General features: G+C 44.3%; 1 protein-coding gene across 1 annotated transcript; it reads right to left on the bottom strand.

Moving 5' to 3' along the window:
• Nucleotides 1–819: 819 nt before the first annotated feature.
• CIMAP2 (ciliary microtubule associated protein 2) lies at nt 820–22,253 on the bottom strand. Its single transcript, XM_059912854.1, has 5 exons — nt 22,204–22,253; nt 21,235–21,322; nt 20,588–20,779; nt 20,315–20,419; nt 820–876 (listed from the first exon to the last, which is right to left on the bottom strand). The coding sequence occupies exons 1-5, from the start codon at nt 22,251–22,253 to the stop codon at nt 850–852; spliced, it is 462 nt and encodes a 153-aa protein (XP_059768837.1). The 3' UTR covers nt 820–849.

The following is a 22,253-nucleotide window of genomic DNA, read 5'->3' as shown; positions in this document are numbered from 1 at the left end:
ATACTCCTCCCCATGGGTTTCCCTAGGGGGCAGATCCAAGGGAATGATAAAGAAAAAAAAAAAAAATGGGGCACTGTAAGATAATAAAAATAAATAAATAAATATAGATATAAATGTATATCTATCTATAGATAGAGAGATAGATAGATAGCTGAAAGATAGATACTGCTGGTTCCTGACACTGAACTCCTAAATCTCTTGGAATCTCCTGGGTAATGGGGTGTCTTTTGTTCTAATGAGGTGACACTGGGTGGGCACCTGGATTGCTCTTGGATGGGGGCTGGTCACCAGAATGACCAAGCCATGATTTCAGCCCCTGCCACCACCACCCCCATCCTCCAGGATGGGAAGAGGGGCTGGAAATGGAGTTAATAATTGATCATGCCTGATTAGGCATGTTTCTGATTTTGTAACACCATTCTTTCTTCTATATACGAAGGAACCATGAACAGAGCTCACAACCATCTCCTGCATATAATCTGTAACAGAATTGCAGGGATTGGCAGTAAAAGCAAATAAAGTCAGCAATCTAGGGATCAATGACCACAGCCTGAATCACTCTTGGTTGACCAATTAAACAACAGATAGTTGTGCATTCGTTGTATGCTTGGCACTATGCTAGGCATCACAGCATTACAACAACAGGTAATCTCTGCCTGAAATTGCTAACTCTCTGTTTTGCCACTTTGACTCATATGAAGGACTTGAGGTATATCAAGCATATTTGCAGCTTAACTGATGAGTAAACAGAGTGGGTAATACTTACCCCCAAATCCTTAAAATAAGAAGAATAAGCAACACTTTATAGGATTTGCTTATAGGGGTCTTCTCCAACCTTCTGGTGGATGCCTAAAATTCCTCCATTAGAGTCCCATCCTGTTAATATAAGGGTTAAAATGCAAATAACTTCAGAAAGGAAAACATTAAGTTGTTTTTAATCAATTATGCCTCCTTGTTAATAAAATACTTAGGAGTAAGTTTTTAGGAAGACAGGATGAGAGCAAGAAGGAGTGTAGGAAAGAGGCATTGGCAAGTGGGTAAAAAGTTGAACTGAATGTTGAGAAAATGAGTGATTCCACAGGGCTGACTCAAATAAGTTATGAATTATTGTTTTGGATGAGCAAAATTAAGGTAGATTGTTACATAAGAATAGAAAAATAGAGAAGCAAGAAAAACTACAATCCTGCAGCCTGTGGAACAAAAACCACATTCACAGAAAGATAGACAAGATGAAAAGGCAGAGGGCTATATACCAGCTGAAGGAACAAGGAAAAAACCCCAGAAAAACAACTAAATGAAGTGGAGATAGGCAACCTTCCAGAAAAAGAATTCAGAATAATGATAGTGAAGACGATCCAGGACCTCGGAATACGAATGGAGGCAAAGATTGAGAAGATGCAAGAAATGATTAACAAAGACCTAGAAGAATTAAAGAACAAACAAACAGAGATGACCAATACAATAACTGAAATGAAAACTACACTAGAAGGAATCAATAGCAGAATAACTGAGGCAGAAGAACGGATAAGTGACCTGGAAGACAGAATGGTGGAATTCACTGCTGCAGAACAGACTAAAGAAAAAAGAATGAAAAGAAATGAAGACAGCCTAAGAGACCTCTGGGACAAAATTAAACGCAACAACATTCGCATTATAGGGGTTCCAGGAGGAGAAGAGAGAGAGAAAGGACCAGAGAAAATATTTGAAGAGATTATAGTTGAAAACTTCCCTAACATGGGAAAGGAAATAGCCACCCAAGTCCAGGGAGCTCAGAGAGTCCCATACAGGATTAACCCAAGGAGAAACACGCCAAGACACATAGTAATCAAACTGGCAAAAATTAAAGACAAAAAATAAATAAATAAATAAAGACAAAGAAAAATTATTGAAAGCAGCAAGGGAAAAACGACAAATAACATACATGGGAACTCCCATAAGGTTAACAGCTGATTTCTCAGCAGAAACTCTACAAGCCAGAAGGGAGTGGCATGATATTTTTAAAGTGATGAAAGGGAAGAACCTACAACCAAGATTACTCTACCCGGCAAGGATCTCATTTAGATTTGATGGAGAAATCAAAAGCTTTACAGACAAGCAAAAGCTGAGAGAATTCAGCACCACCAAACCAGCTCTACAACAAATGCTGAAGGAACTTCTCTAAATGGGAAACACAAGAGAAGAAAAGGACCTACAAAAACAAACCCAAAACAATTAAGAAAATGGTCATAGGAACATACATATCGATAATTACCTTAAACGTGAATGGATTAAATGTTCCAACCAAAAGACACAGGCTTGCTGAATGGATACAAAAACAAGACCCATATATATGCTGTCTACAAGAGACCCACTTTAGACCTAGGGACACATACAGACTGAAAGTGAGGGGATGGAAAAAGATATTCCATGCAAATGGAAATCAAAAGAAAGCTGGAGTAGCAATACTCATATCAGATAAAATAGATTTTAAAATAAAGAATGTTACAAGAGACAAGGAAGGACACTACATAATGATCAAGGGATCAATCCAAGAAGAAGATATAACAATTATATATGCACCCAACATAGGAGCACCTCAATACATAAGGCAACTGCTAGCAGCTATAAAAGAGGAAATTGACAGTAACACAGTAATAGTGGGGGACTTTAACACCTCACTTACACCAATGGACAGATTATCCAAAATGAAAATAAATAAGGAAACAGAAGCTTTAAATGACACAATAGACCAGATAGATTTACTTGATATTTATAGGACATTCCATCCAAAAACAGCAGATTACACATTCTTCTCAAGTGCGCATGGAACATTCTCCAGGATGGATCACATCTTGGGTCACAAATCAAGCCTCAGTAAATTTAAGAAAATTGAAATCATATCAAGCATCTTTTCTGACCACAACGCTATGAGATTAGAAATGAATTACAGGGAAAAAAACGTAAAAAGGACAAACACATGGAGGCTAAACAATACGTTACTAAATAACCAAGAGATCACTGAAGAAATCAAAGAGGAAATCAAAAAATACCTAGAGACAAATGACAATGAAAACACAACGACCCAAAACCTATGGGATGCAGCAAAAGCAGTTCTAAGAGGGAAGTTTATAGCTATACAAGCCTACCTAAAGAAACAAGAAAAAGCTCAAGTAAACAATCTAACCTTACACTTAAAGAAACTAGAGAAAGAAGAACAAACAAAACCCAAAGTTAGCAGAAGGAAAGAAATCATAAAGATCAGAGCAGAAATAAATGAAATAGAAACAAAGAAAACAATAGCAAAGATCAATAAAACTAAAAGTTGGTTCTTTGAGAAGATAAACAAAATTGATAAGCCATTAGCCAGACTCATCAAGAAAAAGAGGGAGAGGACTCAATAAAATCAGAAATGAAAAAGGAGAAGTTACAACAGACACTGCAGAAATACAAAGCATCCTAAGAGACTACTACAAGCAACTTTATGCCAATAAAATGGACAACCTGGAAGAAATGGACAAATTCTTAGAAAGGTATAACCTTCCAAGACTGAACCAGGAAGAAATAGAAAATATGAACAGACCAATCACAAGTAATGAAATTGAAACTGTGATTAAAAATCTTCCAACAAACAAAAGTCCAGGACCAGACGGCTTCACAGGTGAATTCTATCAAACATTTAGAGAAGAGCTAACACCCATCCTTCTCAAACTCTTCCAAAAAATTGCAGAGGAAGGAACACTCCCAAACTCATTCTATGAGGCCACCATCACCCTGATACCAAAACCAGACAAAGACACTACAAAAAAAGAAAATTACAGACCAATATCACTGATGAATATAGATGCAAAAATCCTCAACAAAATACTAGCAAAGAGAATCCAACAACACATTAAAAGGATCATACACCACGATCAAGTGGGATTTATCCCAGGGATGCAAGGATTCTTCAATATACGCAAATCAATCAATGTGATACACCATATTAACAAATTGAAGAATAAAAACCATATGATCATCTCAATAGATGCAGAAAAAGCTTTTGACAAAATTCAACACCCATTTCTGATAAAAACTCTCCAGAAAGTGGGCATAGAGGGAACCTACCTCAACATAATAAAGGCCATATATGACAAACCCACGGCAAACATCATTCTCAATGGTGAAAAACTGAAAGCATTTCCTCTAAGATCAGGAACGAGACAAGGATGTCCACTCTCACCACTATTATTCAACATAGTTTTGGAAGTCCTAGCCACGGCAATCAGAGAAGAAAAAGAAATAAAAGGAATACAAATTGGAAAAGAAGAAGTAAAACTGTCACTGTTTGCGGATGACATGATACTATACATAGAGAATCCTAAAACTGCCACCAGAAAACTGCTAGAGCTAATTAATGAATATGGTAAAGTTGCAGGATACAAAATTAATGCACAGAAATCTCTTGCATTCCTATACACTAATGATGAAAAATCTGAAAGAGAAATTATGGAAACACTCCCATTTACCATTGCAACAAAAAGAATAAAATACCTAGGAATAAACCTACCTAGGGAGACAAAAGACCTGTATGCAGAAAACTATAAGACACTGATGAAAGAAATTAAAGATGATACCAACAGATGGAGAGATATACCATATTCTTGGATTGGAAGAATCAACATTGTGAAAATGAGTATACTACCCAAAGCAATCTACAGATTCAATGCAATCCCTATCAAATTACCAATGGCATTTTTTACTGAGCTAGAACAAATCATCTTAAAATTTGTATGGAGACACAAAAGACCCCGAATAGGCAAAGCAGTCTTGAGGCAAAAAAATGGAGCTGGAGGAATCAGACTCCCTGACTTCAGACTATACTACAAAGCTACAGTAATCAAGACAATATGGTACTGGCACAAAAACAGAAACATAGATCAATGGAACAAGATAGAAAGCCCAGACATTAACCCACGCACCTATGGTCAACTAATCTATGACAAAGGAGGCAAAGATATACAATGGAGAAAAGACAGTCTCTTCAATAAGTGGTGCTGGGAAAACTGGACAGCTACATGTAAAAGAATGAAATTAGAATACTCCCTAACACCATACACAAAAATAAACTCAAAATGGATTAGAGACCTAAATATAAGACTGGACACTATAAAACTCTTAGAGGAAAACATAGGAAGAACACTCTTTGACATAAATCACAGCAAGATCTTTTTTGATCCACCTCCTAGAGTAATGGAAATAAAAACAAAAATAAACAAGTGGGACCTAATGAAACTTCAAAGCTTTTGCACAGCAAAGGAAACCATAAACAAGACGAAAAGACAACGCTCAGAATGGGAGAAAATATTTGCAAATGAATCAACGGACAAAGGATTAATCTCCAAAATATATAAACAGCTCATTCAGCTCAATATCAAAGAAACAAACACCCCAATCCAAAAATGGGCAGAAGACCTAAATAGACATTTCTCCAAAGAAGACATACAGATGGCCACGAAGCACATGAAAAGATGCTCAACATCACTAATTATTAGAGAAATGCAAATCAAAACTACAATGAGGTATCACCTCACTCCTGTTAGAATGGGCATCATCAGAAAATCTACAAACAACAAATGCTGGAGAGGGTGTGGTGAAAAGGGAACCCTCTTGCACTGTTGGTGGGAATGTAAATTGATACAGCCACTATGGAGAACAATATGGAGGTTCCTTAAAAAACTAAAAATAGAATTACCATATGACCCAGCAATCCCACTACTGGGCATATACCCAGAGAAAACCGTAATTCAAAAAGACACATGCACCCGAATGTTCATTGCAGCACTATTTACAATAGCCAGGTCATGGAAGCAACCTAAATGCCCATCAACAGACGAATGGATAAAGAAGATGTGGTACATATATACAATGGAATATTACTCAGCCATAAAAAGGAACGAAATTGAGTCATTTGTTGAGACGTGGATGGATCTAGAGACTGTCATACAGAGTGAAGTAAGTCAGAAAGAGAAAAACAAATATCGTATATTAATGCATGTATGCGGAACCTAGAAAAATGGTACAGATGAGCCAGTTTGCAGGGCAGAAGTTGAGACACAGATGTAGAGAATGGACATATGGACACCAAGGGGGGAAAACTGCGGTGGGGTGGGGATGGTGGTGTGCTGAATTGGGCGATTGGGATTGACATGTATACACTGATGTGTATAAAACTGATGCCTAATAAGAACCTGCAGTATAAAAAAACAAACAAAACAACTAATACTAAATTTTCATTGGGTTATTTGTATGGAAATATGTTAATATAAATGTTTCAGACATTACATGAAAAAAAAAAAAAAAAAAAGAAAGCCCAGAGATAAACCCACGCACCTATGGTCAACTAATCTATGACAAAGGAGGCAAAGATATACAATGGAGAAGAGACAGTCTCTTAAATAAATGGTGCTGGGAAAACTGGACAGCTACATGTAAAAGAATGAAATTAGAACACTCCCTAACACCATACACAAAAATAAACTCAAAATGGATCAAAGACCTAAATGTAAGACCGGACACTATAAAACTCTTAGAGGAAAACATAGGAAGAACACTCTTTGACATAAATCACAGCAAGATCTTTTTTGATCCACCTCCTAGAGTAATGGAAATAAAAACAAAAATAAACAAATGGGACCTAATGAAACTTCAAAGCTTTTGCACAGCAAAGGAAACCATAAACAAGACGAAAAGACAACCCTCAGAATGGGAGAAAATATCTGCAAATGAATCAATTGACAAAGGATTAATCTGCAAAATATATAAACAGCAAGTGCAGCTCAATGTTAAAGAAACAAACAACCCAATCCAAAAATGGGCAGAAGACGTAAATAGACATTTCTCCAAAGAAGACATACAGATGGCCAAGAAGCACATGAAAAGATGCTCAACATCACTAATTATTAGAGAAATGCAAATCAAAACTACAATGAGGTATCACCTCACACCAGTTAGAATGGGCATCATCAGAAAATCTACAAACAACAAATGCTGGAGAGGGTTTGGAGAAAAGGGAACCCTCCTGCTCTGTTGGTGGGAATGTAAATTGATACAGCCACTATGGAGAACAGTATGGAGGTTCTTTAAAAAACTAAAAATAGAATTACCATATGATCCAGCAATCCCACTACTGGGTATATACCCAGAGAAAACTATAATTCAAAGAGACACATGCACCCCAATGTTCATTGCAGCACTATTTACAATAACCAGGTCATGGAAGCAACCTAAATGCCCATCGACAGATGAATGGATAAAGAAGATGTGGTACATATATACAATGGAATATTACTCAGCCATAAAAAGGAATGAAATTGAGTCATTTGTTGAGACGTGGATGGATCTAGAGACTGTCATACAGAGTGAAGTAAGTCGGAAAGAGAAAAACAAATATCGTATCTTAATGCATGTATGTGGAACCTAGAAAAATGGTACAGATGAACCGGTTTGCAGGGCAGAAGTTGAGACACAGATGTAGAGAACAGATGTATGGACACCAAGGGGGATAACCCCAGGAGGGTGGGGATGGTGGTGTGCTGAATTGGGTGATTGGGATTGACATGTATACAATGATGTGTATAAAATTGATGACTAATAAGAACTTGCTGTATAAAAAAAGTAATAATAAAAAAAAATTACTAGGATTTTGATTGGTGTTGAATCTATAGATGAATTTGAGGGAACTGACATCTCAAAAACATTGAGTCTTTTGATCCATGATTGTGGTATATCTCTCCCTTTATTTAGGTCTTCTTTAATTTCTCTCAGCAGAGAGAAATTTTATAGTTTTCACTGTACAAATCTTATACCTCTTTTGTCAAATTTATACCTAAGTATTTGATAGTTTTGATGCTATTATATATGGCATTTTCAATTTTCAATTTTTGGTTGTTCATTGCTAGTGTATAGCAATAGTTGATTTGGGTATATTGATCTTATTTCCTGAAACCTTGCAGACTTATTAGACCTACTTGCACCTAGTTTGGCTTATCAGCCTTTTTGAGGATTCAGTAGTATTTTTTTTTCAATAGACAACATGCCTGTGAATAAAGTCAGTTTTACTTCTCCCAAAACAGTCATTTTGACATGAGTGAAGAAGTAATTTCTGTAAGGCACTCATGCTCTTAAGATTGTTTGAAGTATTTTTTATCATTATGTGAGTTTTGTGGCTGAGGCTGTGAGTCTGTCTCCTCTTTTCTAAAGACAACACACTCCTGCCATCCCACCCAATCTCTCACTGTCCAAAAACAGTGAGGGCAGAAGCTCAGGACATTGTGACCAACCTGCACAGACCCACCTCTGGGCTAGACTGGCGTGCCCACGAGGTCTGACTTTGGGAGTGGAACTGTTTGTTCCCAATGGCTGCATGATTCATGGAGGTCAGCAGCCTTCTCATGGCATTTGGCCATGCTGAGCTTCCAGGAGCATCCTGGGATGGAGATGGAATATTCCCAGAGAGGGCCTACAGCCACCTTAGGATATATGCTCCACTCTCCCAACTCTCTTTGGGTTTTACTGATCAGGAATCCAAGGACTTTGGCTTTAGAATAAAAGGGGTTCCAAGAGTGTCAACCACATTCCACCCCTTTAGTCCATCTGGTGTCTGGCTCCCATGTTCATATCACTAGCTGATTCTCAGGATAATTGATCTCTCGTATCAAAAGATATCTGGCCCAGCAGACATCATGACCTCCTGGTAGACATCTCCAGCAAAAGTGATCCCACCACACCTCTCCCCTCTCCCAGGCATTCCCATGTGTCCTTTCTCCAAGACCCCCCATTCCCACTCCTACCCTCCCATCCCCAGATTTGTCTTCAGGCCTTTGGGTCCTCCGGTCACTGCAGGCTGTCCTTCATGTGCAGCTTTAAGAAATAGGATCTGAATTGTAATCCACAGTTGGAGGGCACTTCCCCTTAGTAAAAGGTGTGATTCTTTCCCTTTAAAAAGACAGAGAAAGAGAAAATGGAACTGGTCCCTTGGAAGAGAGTGAGCCCCCCATCCCTGGAGGGGCCCCCACAGGGGATGAACAGGGTGCTTCCTAGGGGATCCTACGTTGGTTGAGAGGCCAAAATTGATGACCTCTAGAGCTTTTCCAACAAAACAGCCTGGTTCTAAGGAGGAAATTCCTCTGCTATGCACCTACTTTGGCTCATCAGAGCCCCCAAATCGGTCTGTAAGAACTTCAAATACAAAATCCTAGCACGTAAAAGATCATCCCAAGAGGGAGACTGAGGGTCACAAAAAGGAGGGAACTTGCCTGAGGTCACCCTGATGGCCAGAATTCCAGCCCAGAGCCCCTGACCACAGTCTAGCGTCCCTCCCATTGCTCGGATTCTTTCCTAAGAGTGGAACCCATGAGGACTCTCTCTGGTTTCATCTCAGAAGCCATTTGGAAGGTGGCATTTCATAAGAACCCCTTGCTTTGTGTGTCCAACAGCATATACCAGCCATTATGGTGCACACATGTATGTGTTTGTTCATTGTCTGTCTTTCCCACCAAGACGTAAACTTGATGAAGGCAGGACTTTGATGTCTTTATTGATATTTCCCCTATGCCTAGACTGTTTCAGGTGCTTGAAAGGTGGTGTCCACAAATATCTGTCAAAGGAAGGAAGGCAGGAGGGAGGGCTCACAGGGTCAAAGAGGCCTTTATGATCATCTGGTGGGTCTCCGTGCTTTCTGCTCTTCAGTCCTCCCCAGCCCACTGCCCCTGGCCTGGCTCAGAGCCTCAGCTCTCACCTGACACTAAGTCGGCCTCCTTGTCTCCATCCGGCCCCATCCCACTCCCCCACCCAACAATGCCACAGAGTACGTCTTTAAAACACAAGAGTGGGGCTTCCCTGGTGGCGCAGTGGTTGAGAGTCTGCCTGCCAATGCAGGGGACACGGGTTCGAGCCCTGGTCTGGGAGGATCTCACATGCCGCGGAGCAACTGGGCCCGTGAGCCACAACTACTGAGCCTGCGCGTCTGGAGCTTGTGCTCCGCAACAAGAGAGGCCGCGACACTGAGAGGCCCGCGCACCGCGATGAAGAGTGGCCCCCCACTTGCCACAACTGGAGAAAGCCCTCGCACAGAGACGAAGACCCAATGCAGCCAAAAATAAATAAAATTAATTAATTAAAAAAAAACAAAAAAAACCCACAAGAGTTACTTCCCATTAAAACCCTTTTGAGGGTCTGGAAGAAAATATTTGCACAATACATGTCTGATTAAGGATGTGTGCCTGGAATATATAAAGGACTCTCAACACTTAATAGAAGAAAACAAGTAACCACATTTTAAAATGTGCAAAAGAAGAGATATGGAGGAGATACATGAAAAAATGCCCAACATCTTGTCATTAGAGAAATGCAAATTCAAACCACAAGGAAATACCCCTATTAGGACGGCTAAATTTGGAAGGAAAAAAAGCCTTATAATACCAAATGTTGACAAGGATGTAAAGCAATTAGATCCCACATACATTGTTGGTGGGAATAAAACCTTTTCAGAAAATAGTTTGGCAGTTTCTTATAAAGTTATACATACATTTATCAAGTGACCTAGAAATCCTACTCTAGATATTTACCAAAGAAGAACGAAAGCATATGTCTACATGAAGACCTATATGGGACTGCTTATAGCAGATTTATTCAAAATTTCCCAGACTGGAAACAACCCAAATGTCCCTCTCCTTGAAAGTGGATAAACTGTGGTATATCCATTCAAGAGAACACAAGTCAGCATTAGAAAGGAAGAAACTGCTAATATAAGCAACAGTATGGATGAATCTCAAGAACACCATGCAAAATGAAAGAAACAAAATTCTACATATGGCATGATTCCATTTATATGACATTCTGGAAAAGGCAAAACTATAGGGCTGGTAATCACATCAGTAGTCGCCAGGGGCTGGGGCCTACAAATGGCACAAGGAAACTTTCAAGGGTGATGGTAATATCTTTTATCTTGCTTGTTTGGGTGATTAATTACATGACTATATACATTTGTCAAAACTCACAGAACTGGAAAAAAAATCTCATAGAGCTATATACCTAAGAAGGGTGAATTTTCCTGGCTGTAAGTTTTACTATTATAAATGTAACTTTTACAAAAATCTTTCTGTGGCTTCTCACAGGTCAGATAAAGTCTGAGCAGCTTAGCTTCACAATCAAGGCCTCTAAGGACTGACCTAGCCAATCCCACCTGCCTTATTCTCTGCGATTCCCCTTTACACACTCCATGCATCATCCAAATCGAACCATCTAGGGTTTTCCGGACAGGTCCTGAGCTTTTTTGCTTCCTTTCCTTTGTTCACGTGCTTTCCTTTGTCCTAATTTTTCTCCTCCCTGAAAGAAGTGAACACTTGTGGAAAGAACGCAGCTTGGAACCCTGGGGAAGGGGGACTCTGTGCTGAACTTCCTAAGAGTCCCCCTTTCCTGTTCAAGCTTCCAAATCTCCCACCAAAGCAGCATGCACAGAGGCCCAGGAGGTAAAAGGGGAGTGACCGGGTGTGAGCAGGTGGGGCAAGGACAGGAAGACTGGTCATGGTAAAGGCTATCTGGGTTCAAAGGGCCTTCTCTCCTGGTCTCATCCTCCAGAACGCTGTGGGGAAAAGAGTGGGGAGAGCGTTCTGGACATAGAAAAGTACCAGGCCCCTCCTGCCCTCATCCTTCTCACACTGCCCTGTAACTGTAGAACGGGGATTGAATGCCTTCCCCAGAAAGGTGGGAGCCACTCTGGGACAGAACTGCTGTCTGTCTGGTTCTCTTCTGCAATGTCCCAAGATGTGCCTGCCACATAGCAAGTTCTCAATTAATTTTTGAAGATTACATGCATGAATGCAGTTGCCTAGCAGCAGCTTTAGGAAATCCCTTTCTCTCTCCAAATTTCAGTTGTCTCAACTGAAAAACATTGAGAGTAATTCCTACCTTTTAACGTTATTGTATACAGTAAATACATATAAAATCATTTTGAATATTATAAATATACTCTAGTGATATAAGAATTTATTATTATTGTTATTATAAAAATGGATACTTATGATTTCAATTTCAGATTTCTGGACAAGGAATGTGACTTTAGTTTAAAATGCTAAAAAGTTAGTATGCCTACTGAAGTATTTAGGAGGAAGTATTGATGTCTGCCATTTACTTTGAAATTTATCAGATTGTAAGGTAATTAATAGATGGGTAGAAGGATGGTAATAGATAGGTGATTAATAGATTAACAGACAGAAAGATATGTCATAAAACAAGAAGAATAAAACATTAATGGTAGAATCTAAGTGATGCATATACACTGTAAAATCCTTTCTATTTTGGTGTATGTTTAAATTTTTCATTAAAAAATGTCAAGTGAAAAAACTTAGGAAAAATAAGCTTCTGCCAGATCGAACTGGAAGTTTCCTTGCATGGAGTTATCCAGACTCTGGACCATTTCATCAATTAGTGCACTGACTCATCCTTTAACAAATATGCATTGAGCTCCTTCTACACGTGCCAGCTAGACACTGGAGTTTGAGAATAGAGAAGTTCTGTCTAGTAGCGACCACAGGCATGTGAATAAATAATTGCAATATAAAGGGAAAGTGCTCCAAACTGGGAATGCACAAGAGGCATTATCTGTAAAAATCAGGGAAGGCTTCATATTTAAGCAGAGTTGTGGAGGATAAATAGGAATTTTCCAGACAGAAACTAGGAGAAGAGTGTTTCAAGAATAGATCACAGTGTGGCCAAAGCGTGGCCTGGCTGGAGTGCAAAGTGAGCATGTCCACACGGCCAGAGGGTGGCCAGATGGAGTAAAGAGACCAGGCTGTTAGCGCCAGAAAGGTGACCAGGTGGAAAACTTGCTCCATTGGTCCATCAGCCACATTTATGAAGCACCTCCTATGTGCATAGCTCTAAATAATGGAAAGCAAAAGGCTGCCTTTCCACACAGGAGTCAAATCCCAGGCTGCCTAGCTGGAAGCCCAGAACCAGTGGTTTGGCAGGAAGAAGCAGGTGAGGCTTGAGAGCGACAGGTGAGAAAGATTAGCTGCCACTACACATTGCAGAAGGAGACTTTACAACTCTCCCACACACGCCCTCCCTTGTCTGGACTGACAACAGCAAATTGTTCAAGGCCAAGTTGTGTTCCACACCCATGGCCTCTGCAAACCTGGCCAAGGAGGAGAGGCTGAAGTACAGGATCTGAGTCAGAGCCCTGGTCCCCGCCCTGCCTGTTTGGCTGCGGGCCTCTGAGCCATTTCCATCACCCCTACCTCTGCAGGCACTCTCGTATAAGATGGGAAGACAGCCCTGACAATCGCTCTTTGCCTTTCTACAGCAGCCTCGCAGTCTGTGGACCCTACACTTTTCCATCCACACCCACACTGGGTTGTGGCCCCCCCTCTACAGCCGTAGCAGGGATTGACAATAGCACATCAACATGGAGGAGCTGTGAGGCCCCAGTGAGAGCACCTCCATCCTTCCAGACTCGATTTGTTCTTATTAATTCTTTACTCCTGCCTTAGTTTTAAATTTATTTTGATTTTTTTAAACTTCTAGAATCGAATGATTGCTTCTGTTGGTTTCAATCTTTCATATTTAATATTAAAAGCTATTAAAGCTATGAATTTTCTTCTAATGGGTGCTTTGACAATATTACATAGCTTTTGATATAGAGTTTTTATTGTAATTAATTTCTAAATGGACTGTAATTTCAAACTAGATTTTCTCTTAGACCCAAGAGCTTTTAAGAAGACTACTTACTAGTTTCCAAGTACTTGGTTTTGAGGGTTATCCTTTTATTGTTAATGTCTTGTTTTATTGTACTCTGTTTAGAAAAAGTAACCTAAAATTTTCTATGTAGGGTGTTTTTAATTTAGATATTTTAAATGAAATTTTCTTAGAAGAGTAACTTTTATAAATGTTCCATGAATATCTGAAAATAATGTGGAGTAAAACACACCTATTCAAATCCTCCAAATAATTATTTACATGTCCTTATCTGTCAAATTCTCTCTTATTAAGAATTCCCATTATGATTGTGGGAGTTTGTCACTGTTATTTTGAGTGTGTGAAGGTTCATGGTTTGTATAACTTCTTCATGGATTTCCTTGTTTACCATGATTAAATACTCATCTTTGTCCCATTTAATATTTTTGCCTTGAATTCTATTTTGCTTGGTATTTGTATTACCACTTTTTGCTGTTGTTCACATTTATCTGGTAAATCATAGCTAGATATATTCTTACATTTTATGTCTTCCCCTTTGTTGAGCTCCTATGCTAATTCATTTTTCACTTGGAGTATATCCCCCAGTAATATTTTCAGAAAAGATACATTTGGTATACATCCCAAATTCTTGTGCATCTCTATTTGCACATGAATGATAGTTTGGCTATAGAGAATTCTAGTCTCAAGTCTTTTTCTTGTTGTATAAACAGTGTTTTCTATCATTCATGTTTCAGAAGAGAGGTCCAAAACATGTCTGATTGTCTTTTATCTAGATTGTAGGTTATTTGTCTTCTTAGATCTGACATCTCCAAGATTTTTATTTTACTTTTGAAACTCAGAAATTTCACCACACTTTTAGTGGATTGAATGCATATATTAACCTCCATCCCTCCTGAAATCTAACTAAAACAGGAGTAAAGGGATACAAATTTAAAATCATACACCCACAAGAACAGAAAGAATAGAAGCAGCAGCAGTAAGAGGGAATATTTAGGAAGTTGAAAAGCAGATGGAAGAATGGTAACTATGTTAGCATACCCAAGAAAGCTAAATCCTAAGACAGAAGAAGTTAAAGCTAAGAATTCCCTCACTCCAAAAGACCGAGGAATTGGCAGCACTAGGTACCTCTGGAATTGGGAGTGCACCAAAACAAGGATATGGATTGAATGTCTGTGTAATAACAACTTCCCTCTCCACTCTCTGCAGCCAGATGAATACCCTTCATGAATGAAGATTGCAGAATTTATTCTCTGGAGACAGAGAGGTTCTCTGTACAGGATGATACCAGACAGACTTGATGTCACGAGTATCCTATTTAAAACAGGGAATCAAATGGGAGTTTGATCACTAAATATTGAGACCTCTAAGTTCTTCTCCCCCATGTAAAGTTCTGGCAGCCAGGTTTACATCTCTCAGAAGAGCTTTCTCCAGCCAAGGCCAAGAGAAAAAGATCTAACAGCACTGACACTGAAATTCCCCCAGTGAAAACACTCAGCTTGGTCATGCTATGGTGAACCAATGATCAACAAGTGCCCCAGAGTCTCTAGTAGGATTTTCAATTGGACATGAGTGCACTGTCAAGGATCACCAGATATTTGAGGAAAATCTCTGATATGGAAGATTGAGACCAAAACAAACACATGAAAAAAAAAATTGAAACAGAAGGAGACTACGTCAGGCAAACTTGTCTTAATAATATCTTCAAAGGATAAGAAAGCATTGTATCCATGAAATATGAGCATGTTGTTACTAAAAGGAACATTCAGAAAACAAAAATAACTCTTAGAAATTAAAATATGAACTCAGAAATACAAAACTCAGTGAACAAATGAGAGAACATTTCTCGTCACCTGAAAATGGTCAGCAGCGCAGCAATACTCAGGGTAGAACCAAGCACAGAACAGGTCTTTCAAATGAATCAATCAATGAAAGAGCATATAAGGAAATCCTTCTTCCCAACTTATGACCTACCTTCTGTGCCTCGTGGCAAAGTCCTCCTGACCCAAGAGCCCAATTGAGTTGGGCCTTCATGATCAATGAACCTGAGCCCCAGCGAGAATCATGCACCAGCCTGACCATCAGACACCCCCAGGCACCTGATGGTTGGCTTCCATTCAGTAGCATTCATAAGCCTTAATTATGCCCGGCCATGTCCTGTAGGGTATAAAGTATTTCCCTTTTACAGATGGGAAAACTGAGGTCTGGAATACAAAGGGTGACTCTTGGCTAGAGATGGGTCCACTCGGCCTCTCTGAGCAGCACATAGTAGGTGATTCTGAAATGATTTTAAATAACTTAACTCCGTCTTAGCCTCATGGTCCACATTTCAAGCACAGGGATAGTAGAACTTTCTTCCAAGGTAATGAGGATGATATGAAATAACGTCTATAAAGCCTCCTGCACACGCCCAGCCCATAGTGGGTGCCAACACCTAATAAGTCAGGGTGGGGTGGCTGCCTTGGTGGGGCGGGGTAGGAGAGGTTGAGAACTGTGGCTGGAATGAGCATCTGGAGCCTCGACTGCCAGGGTCGGAAATATGGCCTCTGTAGGTGGAATGAGAAGAGCCACCCGGCAGTATAGGTGGGTGGGTGGGTAGCCATCGTTGGGTCAAGACCTGGCAGGATGTTTTCTGCTGCTTTGCACCTTTTAGCCACACGGGATCGCTGCCACTCCACAGATGGCTCAGCCCTGCCTACCTCCAGTCCCTGGAACCTCCCTGGAAGCAGCCCAGAACCAGGCCTGGCAGAGAGGGTGGGTAGTCAGGCCGTGGCAGGCATCAGATTCGTTCGCCCTCAGAGGAACCAGAATGCACATTGCCTCCTTCCAGGGCCCAAGGTTTCCAGGTACGTTCAGGAGAAAAGCCCCAAAGTAGGAAGGTGGGTCTCAACATCATGTGCTGGCTGCTTTACTAGCCTTAATATCTTGGTCCTAGAGACATCCTGATGAGATCAAATCAGTGCCACCTGCAATCAATAGATGGGGAAACTGAGTCTCAGAGAGGCGAACCTTGTGTCCAAGGTCCCACCTCCAGAAAGGGGCAGCACAAGGGTTCTAACTTCAAAATCCATGCATGATCTTTCTGAGCTTCTACTGTTTCCCAGGCACTGTGCAGGCACCAGAGGCGGGAGAGAAATAAGCCCCACGGTGTCTAGGGAGACCTCAGAAGTGAGGGTTATAACAAAGGGGTGGGAGCTGCTCATCCCGGAGCTCACAGACCAGGAGGAGCCCAGTGCTGGCACTCTGTCGGCAAAGCCTCATCTCTCCCTTCAAACCTTCAGGTTCAGAGGTGCAGTAACACACCTGGGCTGATGTGAACACCCCTGACTTTAGCTAGAATGTTATGTTTCAGGGCTTCTGGTACCCAGGCAGGAGTGATTAATTCTGGGGGAAGTGGGAATTGTCACTTACAAGATTTTTTTTTAGGTGGACCTTGAAGAAAGAGTCATCTTCCCAGAAGATGAAGGGGAGGGACAGGTGTCCCAGGTAGAGGGAGCCGTAAGAGCACCTTTGAGACCGTTGGGAAAGGTATACTGGGAAGAGAATGGGAAGGCCCTGAAGGCCAAGAGGGGCATCCAGACTTGATTCTGAGGCATGAGGACACTTAGGAAGGCGACTGGTGCAATAGTAGGTGACCAGGAAATCAGTCATGGGGGCGCCCCTGGGCAGGGGGAGTGTGGCTTGGGCTTGGGCGGAGGTCAAGGGGATGGAAGGAGGAGGATGGGAGACAGAAGCACAGACCCCCGTGACTACAGGGGAACAAGGTGCCCATGGGTTTCTGGCTCTGGCCGCTGGGCGGTGCCATTGCCCAGGAAGAGCAGGCCTGGGGGAGATGCTGACATGGCAGGAGGGGGGCATGCAGAGTTTGAGGGGCCTGGAGGACCCCGGGGTGGGGATCTGAAGCCACGTGCATGGAGCCTGGCTGCGCAAGAGAGAACACCCCACAGAGGGTGGTGGGGAGGGCAGGGCCTGGGAAAGAGAAGCCATGGAGGGAGGCTGGCGGAGGAGCTCCAAGGACACAGAGCCCAGTGTCCCCAAAGCCAAGGGAGGGCAGAGTGTACTAGGAGGAGGATGGAGGCAGAGCCCAGTGCCAGCAGAGAAGGCACTGGCTTTGCAGGGGTGTGCTTCAACAGCCCATCCGCTCTGGGGAAGGATTCACAGGACCCAAAGCAGGCACCCACAGCTTTGGCACTGGCACTGGGGAGGCCCCCATGGAGAAGTCAGCACCCTGCACAGGTGGCATTTGTAGGCCTGTCCCACCCGCACTGGGGGGACAACTGGAGGGACCAGAGGCCAGAGGAGGCCATCAGGTCCCCAGCCCAGAGCAAGATGACAGCTGAGAAAGTCAGGCCTTGGATGTGAGCTCTCCCGGGGCTGCCTTCTGCCCACTGGGGCAGTGCCACCTCCTTGAACTTTCTGTCCAGGCCCTGAGCCCAGGAGAGTGGCTCGGGGAAATCCCACAGGGCCCAGCGAGGTTACTGCAGGAGCAGATGTGGGGACCAGAGAGGAGAAGAGACAGCTGGAACAGAGGGACAGGCCGTGGGACCTTCACCCTGCTCAGCCAACCCTCGCAGATGCTCCAGCGCTGGGGACCGGGCACAGGAGGAAACAGGCAGCATCTGATTTGTTCCCCCAACTCCTCTGCCTTCAGCGGGGCTGGGCTCTGCCATTAGATCCTGTCCTCCACAGATGGTCAAGGAACAATCCAAGTGAGCCCAGCCTACGGGTCAAGTGCAGTGGTTACGTGTGGACACCTTGGACTCAATCCTGCCTCTGCCGCTTAGTAGCTCTGTGACCTTGGGCAGTCACTTGACCTCTCTGTGCTCGTTTTCTGTCTGTAAAGTGGCGATGATAGTGCCTGCTTCACAGGGTTGTGGTGAGGATTACATTAATTAGTACACTCAAGTGCTTAGAACAGTGCCTGGCACATGGCAAGTGCTGCATTAAGTGTCGGCTATTATTACTTTAGACTTGAAGGTAATCACTCATTTTTCAGTGCCTCCAGGCAGCCCCTCTCCCCACAGTGCAGTGACAGCTTCTGCACCTGAGGATGCCTGTGCACGTCCCCTGAACGTGGCAAGGAGTAATTCCCAGGCTCCATAGAAAGTTTCACAGTGGTGAGGTGTGGAGGAAAGGCCCTGGCTTGGGGTTTGCCCATTTGGCCCACTGGGGCAAGATGTTTATCCTCTCTGAGCCTCCAGGGCCTTGTCTGGAGTGGTTATAAAAAATTAGAGTGTTTTGGAGAACCAGTACTTAGTAGGCAGGCATGGGCTTAGTCCACAAAGACTTATCACGTGCCTACTATGTGCCAGGCACTGCTAGGACCTGGGGATTCTGCAGCGAACCAACCGGGCAGATGTGGTCCACCCTCGGGGGCTGCTGTGCACTGGGGGAGAGACACTGAACCCACAGCCACAATCGGGGCTCCTGGGAAAGGGAGATGGCACCTCATGGGGTCAGGTCAGACCTCGGAGCTGAGAGCTGAGGGATGAGCAGGGGGTCCTTAGGTGAAGGGGCCGCTGGGGGCAGAATGGCACTTCTGGTAGAGGGAAGAGAAGGAGCAAAGCACAGGGCGAGTGCTTTGCCTCACTCTGAGGAGTGAGGAGGGCAAGGGTGTCCAGCCCAGAGAGCGTGGGGGGCAGGGGAGGAGGGGCAGCACTGGCAGTGCGGGCATGACTCCTGCCTTTGCCCACACGACCCTATGCAGCCTGAACCCCACTCATCCAGACCCACGCCGATGCCACGGCAGCCCTCCTGCCACCCCCACCTCTCACCACAGTCACCTCCCATCTGGATGCCTCCGACCCCCTCCCCCACAAGCATGTCACTCAGTACCCCTCCCCCCATCAAAACCCTCCTCCGCTGTCCTCCCACAGCACCTGGAATCAAACCCGAGGAATCAAATCAAGTCCCTCTCACCTTGCCAGAAGGGCCTCATGTCCTGGTCCTCACCCCTCTGCTCTTGCCTCCTCCACCCTCACTCACAGATTCCGTGAGTCTCCATTGCTCACCTACCACAGGTTTTGCTCGAATGCCACCTCCTCCCAGAGGTCTTCCCTGACTACCCTATAAATGGCACCTCATCATTCGCCATCTCTCCCTGTCTCATTTTTCCTCATGGCCCTCATTATATGTGATTTGCTTCTTTGTACCGTTGTTTCTACCACTAGGACCACAGCTCCACGAGGGCAGGGACCTTGTCTTCATCACTGCGGGATCCCCAGGGCCTGGAACAGTACGTGGCACTAGAGGGCGCTCAACCATTATTTGCTGGCTGGCTGGACGGCTATAGATATGGAGGAGTTTGTTGAGCACCTAATGTATGCCTGGCTCTGTGCCAGGGACTCAAAGATGAACCAGACCCATCCCTGCCGACAGGGAGCTCCTGGTCTGGTGGGGGATACACAGAAGCCTACGACAGCCAGTGGGCTGAAAGCTGTGGCACTGGAAAGCAGAGGGGCTGTGGGGTCCCAGAGGAGAGCTTGGCCAAGCCTGGGAAGAAGAACGGTAGGAGAAAGAGCGCTTCCAGCCCCACCCAGGCTGCATGCTCTTCGGACAGAGCAGAGGGTAGGAGGGATCCCACTCCGTGTATGAGAACACCTACCCCAATGAGTCCTCGGAAGCGAACCTCCCCAGAGCTTCCCGGTTTCTCCTGCAACTCTTCTAAGAAGTCTTTGGAGTTGTAGGAGCCAGGCCCCAGCTCTTCCTTCTGCCCCAAGAGAAGAGAGCAGAGGCGAAAACTTTACACTTGGGAGTGTCCACGTGGGCAGGAGCCCAGGCGAGGATGTGTTCCTTAAAGGATGAGCTCTACCTGGGCCTGGGAGGACACTGCAGGCCACCCTGAGGGCAGGCAGGACCGGGCAGGAGGACGTGGCACCAGCGGTAGGGCAGGGTGGGGCCCCAGGGGCTGCCGCTTCTCTTTCATGATGGCCCAGTACTGGAAGTAGGGCAGCTGTGTCAGCCGGGGGGCTTCCTGGGCCTTGGCCCAGCCTGTGCCCACCTCCTTCTTCAACTTCTTGATGCTGAAGCAGGTCTCCTTGCAGCCATAGGTCCCAGGTCCTGTGTGGGACTGAGTCAGAGCGCAGTCAGAGCAAGGCCAGCTGCACCACCAGTCCACCCACAGAGCAAGTCCTCACCAAGCTGTCACCCTGACCTGGGAGTGGACAGGCAATACCCCTCTGGGGGCCCCTCCCCCAGCCCCGAGCCTGGCCCTCAAGGTGCAACCATGACATCCTCTGTCACTGGCCCCCTTACACTTCAGAGAGGGCCCGCAGCCAGTCTGTGCAAGAGCTGCAAGTGGAACCCAGGTCTCTGTGGATCCGACCCATGCTGTTTTCACTACAGTCCTGCGTTTATCAAACACATTGAGGCCCCAGCTCTGAGTCAAGCTCTGAGCTGTGGGCTGAGGGCACGGAGGGGTGTGAGGCATGCCCCTTACACAGATCAGCTCATCTGTCACGGTGGGGGACTCGGAGGGGCAGTGGCCAGACCACGTGGGAGACTCAGGAAGCTATGCAAACTCACCACGTCCACAGAGTAAACCCTGGAGTACGTGGCCTCCGTGAAGGTGCTGAACTTCTTCTGGTTGGGATAGACAGCGGAGACGTCAAACCTGGGAGGGACAGATGCCCAGTGAGAGGCACCCAGCCCTGCGGAGGGCAGTTCTGGGCGGTGGGAGAGTTGGCATCTCACGGGAGGTGACTTTGGAGCTGGCCCATGAAGGATGAGCAGGGCTGCTGCCTCCTCAGGGTCTTCGTCCTTCCAGGTTCCCTCTCCCTGGATTCCACCCTTGTCTGGTTCCCTAACCCCCTGCTGGGAACCTTTACTCAAAATCACCTTCTCAGTGCAACCACCAGCCGCCCCACCCCCTGCACTCACCAGCTCCTCCTCCCCACATCCTTTTTCTCCATAGCCCTTATCACTAGCCAACATTTTATATCTTTTTCTTTTTTTATTTATTATCCACTCCCACCACCCCTCCCATATGAAGGCAAGCTCATGAGCAAGGGCTTTGCTGTTTTGTTCACTATTTTATCCCCAGATGCTAGAACTGTGCCTGGCACATAGTAGGTGATATATATATCACCTATCACATATATATATATACACCACCTATGATATGATACATATATCACAGGTGGTATATATATATGATATACACATGATATATGCCATACGTATGAATGAAGAAAGACACCTGGGCTGAAATCCTACCCATGACTTTTGGGCTGAGTGACCTACTATGGGCCAGGCCACTCGGCCTCTCTGAGCAGCACATAGTAGGTGATTCTGAAATGATTTTAAATAACTTAATAACGGTGGTAAAAGACTCTGGGCAGGGAAGTGCGGCAGGCAGGAGGGTTATCGAAAGTCCCGCCCCCACCCCTCACTGCCAGCCCTACCCCCGCCCCGCACATAATCCCCCTCTCGCTCCCCCTCCACCAGGCTCCAGCCTCCCGTCGGTGGGCCCTCTCTCCCACCGCCCCGCCCCACCTGTGGCTCTGCACCCCGAAGGGAGCGCCCGCGAACCAGTTGGTGGCCAT

Source organism: Balaenoptera ricei, chromosome 1 (genome assembly GCF_028023285.1).
Source record: "Balaenoptera ricei isolate mBalRic1 chromosome 1, mBalRic1.hap2, whole genome shotgun sequence".
NCBI classification, from domain to species: domain Eukaryota; kingdom Metazoa; phylum Chordata; class Mammalia; order Artiodactyla; family Balaenopteridae; genus Balaenoptera; species Balaenoptera ricei.
This window is presented reverse-complemented; position numbering and strand designations above follow the sequence as displayed.

What these genes read in the sequence shown, in the direction of transcription:
- CIMAP2 (XM_059912854.1), bottom strand. Translation starts at nt 22,253, where the DNA reads ATGGCCACCAACTGGTTCGCGGGCGCTCCCTTCGGGGTGCAGAGCCAC. An exon ending in GGGTTTACTCTGTGGACGTG is followed by an intron (nt 20,780 to 21,234) that starts GTGAGTTTGCAT and finishes GCTCTGACTCAG; the next exon opens with TCCCACACAGGACCTGGGAC. An exon ending in CCCACCCTGCCCTACCGCTG is followed by an intron (nt 20,420 to 20,587) that starts GTGCCACGTCCT and finishes CTCTTGGGGCAG; the next exon opens with AAGGAAGAGCTGGGGCCTGG.